General features: G+C 35.4%; 1 protein-coding gene across 5 annotated transcripts in view; it reads left to right on the forward strand.

The window, feature by feature from the left end:
- Window positions 1–18195, forward strand: part of hdac4 (histone deacetylase 4) — a 249319-nt gene that overhangs the window by 87201 nt on the left and 143923 nt on the right. For all 5 annotated transcript variants that reach the window (XM_067408592.1, XM_067408587.1, XM_067408589.1 and 2 more), the window contains one exon: window positions 8188–8256. Coding sequence is in view for 3 of the 5 variants with exons in the window: in XM_067408587.1 (XP_067264688.1) it covers window positions 8188–8256 (69 nt within the window). In the remaining 2 variants the exon portion in view is untranslated. The remainder of the gene's footprint in view (window positions 1–8187; window positions 8257–18195) is intronic.

Below are 18195 nucleotides of genomic sequence, written 5' to 3' on the forward strand. Positions count from 1 at the left end.
TACAAATACAGATATACTATACATAAATAACTATATACATCACAGATAGAAAAAAATAAAAAATAAACATGACAGATTTACTTTTTTTTATTTGGAGACTTCTGTACACTTAATTCGCCACATCATGTGACGCATAACTAGTTGTCATAATCGCTGACTAGTGGCAGAAGTAATCTTGACTGCAATGCCTGATGCATGCATGCTTAAATAACTGCAGTGCTGTGTTTTTCAGCACTCCCCTGTTGTTGGGTGCAGTTAGAGGTGCACTGTGGGTCTGATTAAAATGCCATGATGGTACAGGCTCTGCTCCTGTCTGGTCTAGGGAGGCTTCCAAAAATAGAGCGCGCGTGTAGCGAGATGAGCTCAGGAACGTGCGGTGGAAGCACAAACCGCTTCGATCCTTTGTTTATTCTGTCCTCTCTTTAATGTCCCTCTTTCTGCCTCCTCCCATCTACATGCCTCTCAGGAGGAAACAGCAGGAGGTGTGCCGCCACAACCTGGAAAGCTTCCTTGTTCGGAGGGGACACCGTCAGAGGGCTCTTCCATAAATGTTTTATTTTTGCTGTGCAGCAGCATGTATTAATGATGACTTCAATCTAAATGGCTGAAAATAGCATCATGGAAACACAAAAGTTTGATAAAAGCTCGAGACCTGTGTGCTAGGCACTTTTAAATAGATCCTTACCGTCTCGAGGTGCATCGTAACGTGTGCCGATGCGGGGCGGTTTGATACGATCTGCCCGCTGCAGGTTCCTTGGGTTCCTTTCTCCGGACTCAGCGGGGTTTAGCGCCGGAGCGTGCTGGGTTACAGAGGCGGCTAATCACAGCTGAGCGAGGCTGCCTTGTTTATCTGCCTCCTGCTCCTCGTACACCCTGTGTCGGCCTGATCAGCAGGAGGAGAGAACAAAACACATGCGCTGTGCCCTCAACCTGAAAAACACAGGCAGTAAACAGAGGTTGGAAGGCATCAAGGCATGTTCAAGTTCAGTGGTTGTGTAACATCTTGTTTGCTAAGATGCCTTCATCTAGTTGTCAGTTGAAACCCCAATCCCTTGCCGTGCAGGCTGGACTGCAACAATAAACATTAAAATTGTTAATAATGAAAATAATTGACAGCAGATTTCATTATATATACAGTTGAGCTCAAAAGTTTACATTCCTTTTGCAGAATGTGCAAAAATGTGAATCATTTTAACAAAATAAGAAGGATCATGACAATTGCATGATATTTTTTGTTTAGTACTGTCCTGAATAAGATATTTTACATAAAATATGTTTACATATAGTCCAAAAGACAAATAAATTGCTGAATTTATAAAAAAAATAAGTTTGGGAACCATTGATTCTTAATGTGTTTCGTTACCTGGATGATCTACGGCTGTTTTTTTTTTTTTTGTTGGTTTTTTTTTGTGATGGTTCATGAGTCGCTTGTTTGTCCTGAACAGTTAAACTGCCCCAAATTCTTCAGAAAAATCCTCCAGGTCCTGCAGATTCTTTGATTTTCCAGCATCTTCTGCATATTTGAACCCTTTCCAGCAGACTGTATGATTTTGAGATCCATCTTTTCACTCTGAGGACAACTGAGGGAAAACTATTAAAAAAGGTTCAAACATTCACTGATGCTCCAGAAGGAAACACAATGCATTAATGCATCAGGGGTGAAAACCGTTTGAATTTGAAGATAAAGGTAAATTGTACTTAATATGTCTTCCAGGAAACATGCAAGTATCTTGTGTTGCTTGTGTTGCTTTCTTATTTCTTCAAAATAAGAAAAATTTGGAAGACTTCATCCTGTTCAAAAGTGTTCACCCCCCTTTTCGGTACATATGTATTAATTCTGTACATCTTTTATGTAAAATATCTTACTTAGGACAGTACTAAAAATATATATGTCATGCATTTTGTATTATCTCTCTTTATTTTTAAATTAACTTTTAAATTAACATATATATATATATATTAGGGTTGTCAATAGGTAAATTTTTTTTAAATTGCGATTAGTCATGCACCTTTTGTGATTATTCGCAATTATTTGCACAAAAGGTGTCATTTAAAAACGTACATATTTCACGTATCGTGAAATTAAAGGTACAATTTGTGATATTTTTTTCCGCTAGAGGTCGCTAGAAGCCTATTCAAAACAAAGGCGTAGTTTGATGACGCCAAGTTTTAGAGCGGAAACTTGGGACATGTGGTCTCCATCTCAACGGACGGTGCAAAGAATAGGGATTGGAGTCTGGAAGAACTCATGTTCGTGGATGCGATTATTAACGTTACTGTAGTATGAAGCAGAGCAGGATCGAGTGTTGCGGGAGCTGAACGAGGAGCTGGAGCGATTGATCAACACACGCCTCACGAGCAGCAGGACTTTTATTATGATACAGTCGCCGGCGCCGCTTCCGCTTTTCCGGTCATGAGTTTACGGGAGCTGTCCTTGTCGACAGAACCAGCGGCAGATGGTAAACAGTAATTATGTTCCATAAATAAGTAACACAATCCACCATAAAACGTGCAAGAAGTAAATAAGGAACTGCTTGAAGCAAGCTAGTGGTTTGCTGGACGCTAGAAACTACTTCCGCATTTGTCCACGGCACTGTTGTCATGTGGTTTCTACGTCAGTAAAGGCGGTAACAAAGGTAACTGACGTCATTGACAGGCGACTGCACTGCCCCGTATCACTGTTTAGAATGGGAATTTTCTCATGATTTACAAGTAGTTGAAAACATTAGAGATATTGTTTGTAATCAGCTGGACAAAATATATAACAATAGCCTAGTGGTTTTCGGACATTTTACTGCAAAAATTTTACATATTGTACCTTTAAGCATACAGTACACCATTTATCTTGTTTAACTTGTCCATTTTGCCATCATTGCCTATACCCATCAAAGTAAACCATCAGATTGAAGTATGATTTTCACAAAACTGTATTTTTCAGCTTTTTTCAATGTACATTTAGGTGTCTTTCCAAAAAAAAGGACACTTGCAGACTCCAAAAGGACACCAAATAACTAGATGATACGATTCCATATAATTCATACATTTATGTACACCAAAGCACCCATAAAAAAAAATAAACAATCACAGCAAAAAGTTTCAGAATTCACAGTGTATAGTATGTACAACAGCAAAGAGCTTGTTTGCATTTTAGATATGTCAAGTTACTGAACAGGACCACATGGAGATGCCAAAAAACCTTCTAAACCAACCACCTTGACCTGCATACAGTACAGTCCAAAAGTTTGGAACCACTAAGATTTTTAATGTTTTTAAAAGAAGTTTCGTCTGCTCACCAAGGCTACATTTATTTAATTAAAAATACAGTAAAAAACAGTAATATTATAATATTATTACAATTTAAAATAACTGTTTTCTGTTTGAATATATTTCACAAAGTAATTTATTCCTGTGATCAAAGCTGAATTTTCAGCATCATTACTCCAGTCTTCAGTGTCACATGATCCTTCAGAAATCATTCTAATATGTTGATCTGCTGCTCAAGAAACATTTATGATTATTTTCAATGTTGAAAACAGTGTGTACTTTTTTTTTTTTTTTTTTTTTTCTCAGGATTTCTTGATGAATAGAAAGTTCAAAAGAACAGCATTTATCTGAAATACAAAGCTTCTGTAGCATTATACAGTACCGTTCAAAAGTTTGGGGTCAGTAAGAATTTTTATTTTTATTTTTATGAAAAGAAATTAAAGAAATGAATACTTTTATTCAGCACGGATGCATTAAATCAATCAAAAGTGGCAATAAAGACATTTATAATGTTACAAAAGATTAGATTTCAGATAAACACTGTTCTTTTGAACTTTCTATTCATCAAAGATTCCTGAAAAATTTATTGTACACAAATATTTTGTACAATTGTACACATTAAATGTTTCTTGAGCAGCAGATCAGCATATTAAAATGATTTCTGAAGGATCATGTGACCCTGAAGACTGGAGTAACGATGCTGAAAATTCAGCTTTGCATCACAGGAATAAATTACTTTGTGAAATATATTCAAATAGTACACAGTTATTTTAAATTGTAATAATATTTCACAATATTACTGTTTTTACTGTATTTTTAATTAAATAAATGTAGCCTTGATGAGCAGACGAAACTTCTTTTTAAAACATTAAAAATCTTAGTGGTTCCAAACTTTTGGACTGTACTGTATATACTAAAGTACACAGCAACATACACAGAACAAATCTAAAAGTTATCCTGAATGTGTGAAAACAACGTGAATGTACTGAAATGTGTCTGCGTATAAATACAGTGTGCGATCAGTGCATCAAGAGCGTTCGTACATGATTTGTTTGCACATCAATATAACAGACTCACACATGCTTAATGTACGTCACCGCAATCGTCCTTATATTGATTGCAATCCTCATCCATCAATACTTTCATAGCAAGAAGCTGGTTTGCTTTATCCAGCCGAGAAACAAAGTTTTCATATCATCTGGCTTAACAGCGGTGGGATGTTTCGACGTTCCGTTCAGACAGGAACAGCGCGATGTGGGAGGACTCATTTTTATGGGGTTGAAATGAAAATGTAAGAATGAAAACTTTTCCACCTAAATTCACATTTACCGATTCAATACCGGGTTGGCCACAGCATTCTGTGCACGTTCCTCTGGAACAGCTCTTATCAGCAGGATGATTGATACACTGTTCTGATCTGAATTCGCAGGGATAAGTGTAGCTCTTATCTGAGTCACTGTGTGTATTACAAGAATGGATGAGGTCGCTTGGGTCCTGTCACTCAATGAGATCCAGAGATATGATTAAGTCGAGATGCATGAAAGTAGATCGCTTGATAGTTGTTGAGGCTGGGAGTTTAGAAGATTGGCTCTCGTCTCTATTTTGGCAGTCTTTTGACTATACAGGCTTTTGATTATAGGCATGAAGTCTGATCCATTTGCAGCTTATTTTGGACAAAGAAAAACCTACTTAGATAGGAAGAAACTGTCTAGATGACATGCAAATTGACCAACCATGGTTGTTTTGGTTTTTATATTGATCATCAAACGAGAGAAATACATGCCCAACAAAAAGATTCATTCATTTTATTTTATTAATTTATTTATTACCACAGTAATAGACATACACACAAAAAAGCTTTTTATTTTATTCAGCATTTATATTATTTTATTAAGCTTTTTTTCCCCCCTAATGGCGAAGTCTGAATTGAAATCAGTAAATATTGATCATCAAAGCAAAGTAGACACATCCATTATTTTATTATTATTTTATTTTATTTTAAAGGGGTTTGGAGCGTGCTGTAAAAACACAGTTCTGTTGAAAACGCTGTTAACCATTTTCTCAGCTTTGGGAAAACACCGGGAAAATTCTGATGGTCATCATCTGATTGTCATTTGCGTTGCAATGTTTTTTCTGTTTTTCTGCAGTCCAGAGCAGGTTTGAGGACAGATTTGGCATCTACAGAAGTGATGTTGGGGTAGAAAAATGGGTTAGTCAGCTACACAATCTGAATCTCTCTCGGATAGCCCCTGTAGATTTTCTGAGGCGGTTGTTTGTCCTCTCTGCGGTGTTCTGTGCAAACTGACGTGTAAAGCCCTCTGGTCTCACTTTCAGAGGAACCGACGACGCTGTTGATCCGTGGAAACGACCCTGAGCCCTGTCACCGCCTGCCGCCGCTGGCGAGTCTGTGACTGGAATGTCTAATGAATTAAACACTATGAAGTCTTTGCATTCCTTCATCTCGACTCCCTGTCTCTCTCTCTCAGGCTGTGATTCACTGTCTGTCTTTAGCGAGTAGGTGTGAGACACATTGGGGTCAGTATGTCAGGAAGCTCACTCGTGTGAAGTGCATCTGAAGCTCATTACTGTTAGATTAATGGCTGCTCCCGGTGCTGCCATACACAAACTCATTACAGCTGAGAAGAATGCCATGAAACCTGCTGTCTGACTTATCTTTATTTTATTTTAATGAATTAATTTAATATTTCAATAATTTAATTTGCATTGTTTTATTTAATTTTAAAATAATTTATAATAAATATACACAACCATTCAAAAGTTTGGGGTCGGTAAGATATAAGTATGCTCACCAAGGCTGAATTTATTTAATTAAAAATACAGTAAAAACTATAATATTGCAAAATATTTTTACAATTTAATATGATTGTTTTGTATTTTAATATATTTTAAAATGTATATTATTTGGGTCTTTTCATTAATCTTTTCCTGTGATGGCAGCACTTTTAATCTTTTGTTACATTATTTAAATGGTTATTTTTATTGCTTTTATTATAATGCAGTAATTGTAAAAGGAAAAATTAAATAATTTATTTACTATAGTACTTTTATTTATCAGCATAAATAAAAACTAAACACTATAAATATATTCTAAACACATACATTATATATATATATATATATATATATATATATATATATATATATATATATATATATATATATATATATATATATATATATATGTAAATATACACTATATTTTAGGGCTGGGTAAATTCGATTTTTCGATTTTAATCGATTTTAATTTTTACAAACCGATATTGATTCTTAAATCCCAATAATCGATAAGTCTAGTCTGTTTTCAGTTGATGAATGAGCAGAATATGCAGCGCCTCCCATCCAATAAATCGCAATAATATTTGTGCTTTGTTACTTTTAATATGATTGAAATCCCAGATTTCAAATGACGTCCATCTTATTATGAGATTCAAATATAAATATTGTTTTGGCACTGTTTAATGTGATCTGACGGATCGCTTTAGCGCCTCAGTTAAAGAGAAGCGCATGTGAACATCCTCTCCTCCGCTTTAATACCAGTTACAGCGCGAAATAAACATGAGTGAACATCTGAAGATATGTTAAAATATACAGTACAACTTACTGAAATCTGTATCATGTCTCGTATAATAGCTCAATCAGCTCAGTGTTTCAAACTCCAAAAGACGTCAATAAAACAGCTTGTAAACAATGTCACGTAACATCAAATTTACCTAGAAAAACATTCAGTGACCATAAACTCATTAGTCAGCTAGAAAGTGAACTCTAGAGAGCAGCATTCTAATAAATATAGATATGCTCTGTTACATATTCATTATAATTTTTAATGTTCTTCAATATTTAATGCATGTCAGGATCGATTTAAATGTTTATATTTCAAATTCTTGATATTTTGATGGGAACTAATTTACACAAAATTGCTAAAAAGTATATATTTGTTGATTCATCTAAACAATATGATGTATAAATGTTTATATTATTTTTTTTTTTTCACATTACAGTAATGAGAGCTTGAGAAGAATATGCTTAAATGTCTTGAAAATAATTTCAAAATGAAAAAAATGTTTTATTTGTTCTTGAAAGGTTTTGTGAGATTCCCCGCATGCACACTTTCCTCTTTGTTATGGTTTATTATTATGAGATGTGCAGGTTTTATTGTCCCTGTGCTACTGTGTGTGTTTGTGAATGCTAATGCTCTCATGTATCCTGCGGTGAGCGTTTCTCTCTCTCTCTCTCTTCCTCTTTTAGAGATCTAGGCTATTTATAGCTGGTTCTCCCAGAGTTATTGTGCCTACTGATGTTGTTTTGCCTTTCCACGTAATTATAAATCCTGCTTTAGGAAATCTGTTGCGTGTTCATTTCATGTGTGCTGTGGACCTTTTTCAGGGTAGATTGCAGATTTAAATTGATTCAAATAAGACAGAAGCTGTGAGAGATAGACATACAGTTTATATTCAGCAGGTTCAATAGGTTTTGTGCTTCTGTGTGGATTTTTTAGCTGATGAAATATTAAAAAATACGCCAAAAAAACCCTGAGTGAAACTGCAGAGGAAAACATCTGGGACCTGATATGAAATTTGTATTAGAGGTGAAAAACAAAGACATTACATTTTTTGATAAAAATTTTTTTTTTTTTTTTTTTGGTGGTGCATAATGAAACCAGGAACATGTATTGAGAAATTAAATGTAGACAGTTTTGTTACCTTTAAGACACGTGAGTTCACGTCAATCTCTCTGAGTCATTTGATTCAGAATAAGTATGGTGTCTTCTCTGGAAATGTTCCATATGTTGCATATGTGATTTGTGTTCAGAGCTGTAATACAATATCCTGATGACTTATGCTTCCCAGATCCTCAGCGCTACATGGCATTTCTCAGTTGGAATTGTTTCTCTCTCTCCCGCAGATGGACTTCCCAGTAAAGAACAGCCACTGGAACTTCTGAAGCCATCTGGAGTTAACCACATTCCTTCTGGTAGGCCTGAGTCTCTGAATGTGTGTGTGTTCTTGTATATATGGTTTATGTGGACACATGTGCATAATGACATGGGTATTACAATGTAAACATTGTTTATGAGGACATTTCCTGTGTTCTCATAAACCAAATGGCTTAAAAAAAAAACATACTAAACAGTTCAAAATAAAAATGCAGAAAGTTTTCAGTGATGGGTAGGTTTAGGGTTAGTGTAGGGGGATAGAATGTACAGTTTGTACAGTATTAAAACCATTACACCTATGGAGAATCCCTGTAAACCACATATACAAGTGTACTTGAATAAGAACGTCTGATTGGCTACTTTGACATGGTAGAGGTGGAGATGTGTGAAATGGGACGTTTCATTCAGTGGAAGTACTATCAGAAGTTGGTTGTTTGTTTTTCTATAGAACTCTGAGTGTCGACTTGCGGAATGTTCCTCAAGTCAAGTAAATGAAAATATGAAAAGGAAAGCAGGTTCATGCGTTTACATGACCACATGTGAAAGTGAAAGCAAAAACTGGCCGGGCTTTTGGCATCTGTCACTGCATTAACAGCCAAATAGAGACGAGAGATGAATCCATCTCAACATAAGCTGATAACTGTTGCCTATATTAACTATCGTAATTTACTGGCTTAATATTTCTCTTGTGGACCATACATTAATGAGAAGAATCGATATTTCTTGTTAAACAAGTTGTCATTGTTTGAAGCTGCTTTTGATTTTCACAGATGATAAATTTGTGCTGTGTTTGGACACAAAGACTGTTATTATGCCTATATGATTTTAGTAATATTATTATTAATTTGTAATTGTATTGTTATTAGTGTCATTTAAATTTTGTGTTAATGTGCTATGGAAACAAAATGAAATGCTGACGAACAATTTTCGCCTTGGCTTAAAGGCACACTATGTAAATTTTCGCCACTAGAGGTCGCTTATTCAAAACAAAGGCGTAGCTTTATGACGCCTTGATTTCGGAGAATGATGGGAGGTGTTCTCTTCACGTCTACAGCCGGTGAAAAAGAATCGGGACGGGACTCGGGCAGAAATCATGTTCATGGATGAGACTTTTAACGTTACTGTAGTATGAAGCAGAGCAGTTGCTACTGAGAGACGAGCGCACCACGTCTTGAGTGCAGCAGAACTTTTCTTATACCGCAGACGCCCCTTCCACTTCTTCCTGTCATGTGTACGTGAGGTAACGCAGCACTGTTTATCATATTAGATACATTAGTGTGTTGAAAGTTGTTATAGTGCTGCTCTGCGTTCGCTCAACGGCTATTAAGAGACGCTTGTTGCACACTGCAGTAAGCTAGATCGGTATTAGGCATGTTACTCACAGTAAATCAAGAAAACGAGATTTAAACAATAAGATTTACTGTGTTGAGCTATAGAACATGATTAGTTTTGTGTCGATGAATGTATACGAACAGTTGCTCACCTGTCTAATACAACACATAATAAGAATGATGCATCTGTTTTATAACAAGCATTCTTGACAATTTGTGAATAGATCACCATGCAATTAAATTTTGATGTGGGATGTACTTTTGTTTCATTGAGGAATCATATGCGCGTGTTGGTCTCGCAAGTGTGGTTATGTGGTAATGTTATTATGAAAGTAGGGAAGGCAAATGAATTGTAGGCTCTACTATTAATTTAATAAACATCTTAAACCCCTCTGATTGGCCATCGTGTTCACATGCTCAACAGATATGTCTGTGATTGGCTACGATGATCAACACTTCAAAAACATGTCGTAAATAGACATCTTTGACGCTCTTCACTGAGTGCTTACACAGATACACACTGGAGCATTTGAAAGCAGGCGTCTATCAGCGGACTGGGTCAAACGCTCACGCTCTGGCTTTCAAACACTTCTGTGTGCTTTCAAACGCTCCAGTGCATTGATCATTGTAGCCAATCACAGACATATCTGTTGAGTGCATGAACACAATGGCCAATAAGAGGTGTTCTGCACCAGTAAGAGCTGCTGAAATTTAAAAAAAATGTGATGATACCATCTATCTATCTATCTATCTATCTATCTATCTATCTATCTATCTATCTATCTATCTATCTATCTATCTATCTATCTATCTATCTATCTATCTGTCTATCTGTCTATCTGTCTATCTATCTGTCTGTCTGTCTGTCTATCTGTCTATCTGTTGAAATGTAGATTTATTTCTATATATTTGTTTTTGTAACACATATACATGAATGTGTGTGTGCACTCTGTCCTCTTGGAGCTGGGATAGCAGTGGATTGCTGGCTAGCCACAAACGCATTGGTTAGCCCGATGTGGTTAGCCTCTGCTCCTGCTAAAAGAGACAGACCGTGGCATCTGTGTACAGACACTCACACGTGTTGGCCTGGCCAGAGAGACACACGCAGACCGCTGTAGTTTGAGTACTCTGGTACTACACTGGTGCTTACTAATGGGTTTATGTCCAGAACACACACAATTATGCAATAGAAATGGCTTTTTTCCCATTTCTGAAAAGTATAGCTGGTTGTGTAGGTTTTCTCTTGGGACTTTTATAGTAAATCCTTTTTAACAAGAAGGAAAGGTAAGAAGAAAGTATGCAAGATGAAAAAAGAAAACAAAGAATGAAGAAGGGAAGGATGAAGGATTGAAGAATTCTAAGAAATGACAGAAAGAGAGGTGGGGTAGGAATGAGAAAAACGAAGGAAATAGAAAAAAGGAAGGAAGGAAACAGGTCATGTGGAAGGAAAGAAAGGTTGAAAGGAAGAATAAAGGCAAAAATGTAAGAAAAGAAGGAGGGGAAGATGATGTTAAATCTGCTGAGACTGAACTGGACTTTAGGGGTTTTGTGTGGGATTTGTTTGTCTTGATAACCTGTTTAAAGGGGTGCAGGTTTAGACCCTGTCTAAGCTGGTTCAGCTGGGTTTAGACTTGTGTAGGACTGGGTTTAAGACTGGAACTGAGGAGCAGGAAACAGATGGTGCTGAAAGTCTCGCCTGGAGACCTGCTCGCTGCCAACGGCGCCTTTCCACTCTTTCACTCTCCCTCTCTATCCGTCTCTCTTCCCCTGTTCCCCCTCCATGCTGAATTAGTATTGATTGTAAACATGCTCTCTGAGCAGGGACCGGTGGTACTTTATACCGTATGTTTAATGTGTCCGCGTGGACAAGGCGTGCTTGCTGTTTTTGGATCATAACATTCCCTGCCAGTCCATGTGTTTTTCTGGCCAGGACGGACTGTGGTTACGATGCCTTCATTTGTCTGATGCTGGTGTCGGAGCAGCACATACGCAATATCAAACCACCATATGCAGCTTCATGCATTATTCAACATGTGTCAGACATGTAAGCATTAAATATGAGGCGGTCTGTGCTGTTCCTTTTGGGGAAAAAAAATAAAAAATACTGTTAAACATGGCGCGGTAGCTATTTATATAAAATACCAGGCATTTGGTACTCATTCTCATTAGCATAATGCAAAAAAAAAAAAAGTCTTTTTATTGAAAAAAGGTCATTTTACTTCATATACGTGACCCTGGACCACAAAACCAGTCATAAGGGTACATGTTTTGGAAATTGAGGCTGAATAAATAAGCTTTACATTGATATATGGTTTGTTAGGATAGGAGAAAATTAGACTGAGAAAATCGCCTTTAAAGTTGTCCAAATCAAGTCCTTAGCAATGCATATCGACTCACAAAAATACATTTTTGATATATTTACAGTAGGAAATTTCCAAAATATCTTCATGGAACATGATATTTACTTAATATCCTAATGATTTTTCAATAATTAAAGAAAAATAAAGAAAAATCAATCATTTAGACCCATACAATGTATTGTTGGCTATTGCTACAAATATACCCGTGCGACTTTGACTGGTTTTGTAGTCCAGGGTATATATATATATATATATATATATATATATATATATATATATATATATATATATATATATATATATATATATATATATATATATATATATATATATATATATATATAAAATATATATATATATATGACCCTGGACTACAAAACCAGTCAAAGTCGCACGGGTATATATATATATATATATATATGTGTAAAAATCTACAATAATATACAATATTATTATAAATCTCTCTCTCTCTTTCTCTCTCTCTCATATATATATATCTATATATATATATATATATATATATATATATATATATATATATATATATATATATATATATATATATATATATATATATATATATATATATATATATATATATATATATATATATATATATCAGTGAATATTGGCTTTTTTTAGTTTAATATAACACTGGAATATAGCACTCATATTTAAATATATGTGTTTTTTTATTCATTTTAATTTCGGAGTTTTAGTTAATGTACTTTTGATTTGATTATTTTAGTAGTTCAAACTAAATGAAAATGAGAAATGTAGCCTTGGCAACTAGCTGAAATAAAAAAAAAGTGTATATATATATATTTTATTTCAGATCACATTCCCCCCCCCCCCCCCCCCCTCTAAGTAACAAAAAAAAAAAAAAAAAACATTTTTACGATAACCCTGAATGGGTGCTTTTTTATGATTCCTTTTTTTTAATCCTGTTCATTGTAATTGCATTAAAACCAATGAGTACATACAATTGTCTACTTTTCATATTGATCATATCATATTGAATAATGCTAAAATGTTCATATTTGAATCTCCTTAAATTTTCAGAGAGGAAAATGCATCAGAAAAAGAGTCCTGTTTACTTGTCAAATCGCTTGAATGTCTGAGTAACCTGAGTTCTGATGTCATGTGCTATACTCTGTCTGTCTTATGTCTTATTTATGTTGTAGACGGCCTTTGTGCGGCCCTGGCGTGTGAGTTCATTCAAGCATGTTTGTCTGCGTCTGTGTGTCTGCTGAGAGCTTGAGTCATCACAGTGTGTTATTCTTACAGTTTGTGTTTGTTAAAGCCTCCTAGATAGCACACATGACACACTTACACACATTCTGGTCAAGTAATGCAATGACCTTTTCATGCATTCACACATAATTCGCTCACTCGTACACACTCTTCCTCAGAGGAGGCTTGTGAAAGCCTACTGGCTCTCGCAAACGTGCCGGGCAGATCTCCTGCTACGAGGGCGGAAAATGAATTGAAAATGAAGATGAGCTGTTGGCGACTTGTTAAACGCCCACACCTCTGAGCTCCAAACCGGCCTTCTCCAAAAAAGCATGCAAATGCATCTGTTCTTTATAACAATTTTATTCGATGTGTTTTTGGAGAGGCTTTTTGTGGCAAGTCCAGTGGAGTCAAATTCAAACTTGCATCTCTAGTGTCAGAACCAAGGTTGCCCACCTTGATTGTGCATACGTTTAAAAAAAAAGAAGGGTAATCTGTTTGTGATTAGCCAATGGAAGTATGTTTAATTCTCAGGGGTTGGCGGTCGTGCCGGCGATACCAACTCGTTTTTTTTTCTCACCAGTGCGAAAGAGACTCAAAATACTCTGTCAATTTTGGACTTACAAATAAGAGTTATACATCATTCAAAACACTCACAGTAAAAACAAAATGTTGTGCTTTTTGCAAACTAAAGAAAACTAACATGATGCATGGTCTCTTTCTCAATAAACTCTGTTCTGATAGTTGTTAGAAAATGAACTGTAACTTGGTGAATACTTATCACACAAACATGAGACATTTGTCTAAAGAAATGTTGAAATGTCAGGTTTTGAATTATGTAAGTCAAATCGAAAACAAATATTCTGTTTATGTAATCTGTTTGAAAAGAGAGAGAGGTCAGTCCTTCTCGAGTCATCTCATTATCCGCTAATGCGTTTACATTTTATGTTGTAATAATATTTCACAATATTGCTGTTTTTTCTGTATTTTTGATCAAATAAATGCAGGCTTGATGAGCATGAAACTTCTTTTAAAAATGTTAAAAATAGTAATGTGTCCAATCTTTTGACCGGTACTGTAATTTAAAGTATAATAGGGCTATATGAAATTTTCTTCACATAATGTGCTATAATACGTGCATGCATGAGATCACAAAAATCATGTTTTCTGTTAAGAGTGGACATTATATTAACATTATTGCAATAGTTGATATGATTCTGTTATCAGCATGTTGTTCAACGTTTTTGTAAGTAATAATGTTTTTTATAGGATTGATCTTCGTAAGTATATTAATCTAATTTAATTATAATCTTTATATTATATTAAAAATATATTAATCTAAATTTAATGTAATATTAATGTTTTTTCAGCTATTCATTTTATTGTTTAATCTAAAATGTAATGTCTATCACATGTGTATCATAAAAAGTGAACTGCCGTTGCCATGTATCATTATTAGTAGCAACTTTGGTCTAGTTTTTTCCTAAATATGTTGTCTGTGTGTGATCGCTGGCCGTCTGAAGAGGAGAAGGCTTTGAGAATATGATTCACACAGGAGATGATGAAGTTTATGAAGACAGATTTGTTTGCATAGTAAGTAGTCTGACTGAGCGAGTTTCTCATTCAGAGGGAGGCTGTAAGAAACGTGAGTGTGTGTGTGTGTGTGTGTGTGTGTGTGTGTGTGTGTGTGTGTGTGTGTTTAATGTAGTAGATGTGTCTGAAGCTCTCCCACACCACAACTGTCTGCTAAAGATGGTCGTGTATCTGCGGAACTGAGCAATATGTTGAATATTCACAATAACTTTGCAATAATTTTATTGCACTTGTTATTCTGCCGTTACATTTCTTAAAGACAGCATCATTCATTAGTTTTGTGATCCTTCATTTTCTTGAAAGATATTTTTATCTCTTATGTAAACTTCAATAACGGCATTCGTTTTTTTGATATATTTCCATGAATCGTTTTTAAATATTTCAATGATTTGATTCAAAACACTAATTCACTCATAAAATGTTCACTGAAAACTTGCCCTGACTATTTTAAAATGGATTTTTACTGTTTTACTTCTTGCATTGATTAAACCTTTTGAATGTATTTGGCAATAGTAGTTGTTTGCTCAAACTGAGCAAACAACTACTTAAGCCATGTCAGAGCAAAAACATACCTTTCAAGAGATATAAAATATCATCAGAAGGCTTTGAAATATTGAGAGAATATTGCATCCAGTGGTGTGTGTTGTTATGTGTTGTTGTTGTGTGTGTGTTTTGGGTTCAGGCCCTACGGCGATGAGCTTGGATAGTCCACCCGGTGCTCCCAGAGTCCTGTTTTATCACAGCGCTGCCTCTTTATTTAGAGCACTGAATTATAGATGAGCTCTTAAGTGGCAGAGAGAGACACAAACAGCACTACAGATAAGAACAGAGAACAGGGACAGAGCTTGGCTATTGAATGGGCGTGAGCCCTATGCTAATGGAAGAAATGCCCTACCTTATTCACTCCTGCTGCCTGATTTTTCACTCTCTTTTTGTCTGACTTTAAAAAAATAAATACATACGTGTGTGTGTGTGTGTGTGTGTGTGTGTGTGTGTGTGCATAGATTTTTTTTTAAGTCACCATGTAGTCAATCATTTTATCCCTTAAAACTCATCTTTGATTACCAAAAATTACATATTTAAATGTTTTTTTCCTTGAACAATAAAAAATCTTCATGCATTAAAATAGCTTGAATGTAACTCTACACCCTTTCTTCATTTAATATTCATGGTTCTATGAATATGCAAATTAGTCCCACCTCCACTCACTCTCACCGGCTCAGAGATCCACTCATTGATGATCACACGTTGACGTGATTGGTTATAAGGTAGTTTGTGACGTCACAGACTCCAGCGATTTCAAACCGCGTTTTTGAGACTGTCTTTGGTTCACTGCGGTTTCAAGGAGAAAATGGTGTTGGTGTTGACTTATGAATTTGCACCTGGTTCGTCTTAAAGTATTTTACCGAAACTATCGGAACTATTGCAGGTATATTTTACACTTTAAATATCTTGTATTTAAAGACTGATCATACAATCCTTATAAATAGTGATATTAAAACACTTTTTAGGCATAATATTAAGAAAGGTGCATTGTGAAATACTCCAAATAAAGTTTAATTATAATTTTATATCAGTAAGTCTTAAGCGACATGTCAATAAATATGTTAATGAGTTTGAAGTATGCTTAGTATGAAATTATTGTATTTTAAACTAGGGTGTACTTATATGACACATTTTGCAGCACTAATATAATCTGCATACTGATATAGTGGCATGTTTTTAAGAGTTATGGGGCTTTCACAGTCACCTTGTCTCCACTATAAGGACAATTTCTTTGTGTGGCTGAAAGATTATTTTGGCTTACGGTGCATTTCTCTTTCACTTTCTCTCACTGTCCTTCCCTGTCCACTTCTCTCTGAAGAAAAGGGTCATTGCGCTGCTCCACCTCTCTCTATCCCTCTCTTCCTTTTTCTCTCTCAAGGACTGGCTGAGCTCCAGAGTTGATGGAGTCCAGCCAGGTCAGTAAAGCAGACTGATACTTACCGCTAAAGCCAAGAGGGTGGGATGGGCCGAGGGCGGAGCCTAACTGCTTTCCCAACATCCCTGCGCAATCCTACAACAATTCAGCACAAGTTTTAGTGCTTACTATGAAACCCATATTGCATAGTGATTTCTCACTCTCTGCTGATTCAACACCAAAAAATGCATTTGACCAAAACTCTTTTGCTGACACAAGTTTAGACTATTTATTATCGAAAGAGGATCAATTGACTCATGAAGTAGTGGTGGGTGGAATGTCCAAAATCTTGTTGCTCCAAATTCATGGCATGTATGTACAGTATGTGCGTGTGTGTGTGTATATATATATATGTATAATATATATTCTATATATAACTGTACACAGAAGACATGGTTCGGTATGCACCTCGGTTTTGGAGTCACGGTTTTGTTACGATTTCTGTACAGTAGGAAAAATGGTCACACTTTAGTTTTAGGGTCCAATGCTCACTATTAACTATTAACTTCTGCCTCAATAAACCCCTAATTACTGCTCATTATAGTTGTTAAGTTTAGGTATTGGGTAGGATTAAGGGATGTAGAATAAGGTCATTAATATGTGCTTTATAAGTACTAATAAACATCCAATATCCTAGTAATATGCATGATAATTAGCAATAAGTTAATAGTGAGAATTGGACCCCAAAGTGTTACTGGAAAAAGCAACAAATCCACAATCCCGCTAGGTTTCTTTTCATTTATTTTAAACAGACAGTAGTGCAAATTACAGTTTGTTCCACCTAGCGGCATTTAGTCCCTCATGAGGTAGCTGGTACAGTATAGCCTCCTTTAGTGTATTAAACACTAAGCAGTGAACAGAATGCACTCTTGCATATATCATATTTTTCTGCAGGACTAATAAAAAACAAAAGGTATTTAGTCACAATCAGCTACAAAACTTTAGAGGACTTGTTTTCAAGTGGTTATTCGCAAATACGCTGTTCTTCTTCTGCTCTTTTTCCTGTTATGGCGGTTAGCAAACAGTGTTGCATTACCACGTGCACTCTTTTGAATTGGAGTGTGGATTGGAATGTTGTATTCGTCATCTAATGGCATGAACCGAATAAATATATATATATATATATATATATATATATATATATATATATATATATATATATATATATATATATATATATAATATATATATATATATATATAATATAATATATATATATATATATATATATATATATATATATATATAGTTTGAAAATGTCTGTGAAAAACCATTATGGTATGCTTCATAATGTGATGACTCAAAGTAAAGCTAATTGATTGTATGAGCCAGATTCGAATACATTGTGAAATTGATAATGCCATACCACCCAGTCCTAAAATGAAGTCACTGTGAAAAGGTCTTCAACAGCCTTTTCACCAGAATGATTTTAAGCTCTGTAAGCTGTGAGAGGTAGATGGTTCAGAGGAAGTCACCCGTGTACAGTACATGAGTTTTTGG

The sequence above is a fragment of the Chanodichthys erythropterus genome, chromosome 14 (assembly GCF_024489055.1).
Source record: "Chanodichthys erythropterus isolate Z2021 chromosome 14, ASM2448905v1, whole genome shotgun sequence".
Taxonomy (NCBI): domain Eukaryota; kingdom Metazoa; phylum Chordata; class Actinopteri; order Cypriniformes; family Xenocyprididae; genus Chanodichthys; species Chanodichthys erythropterus.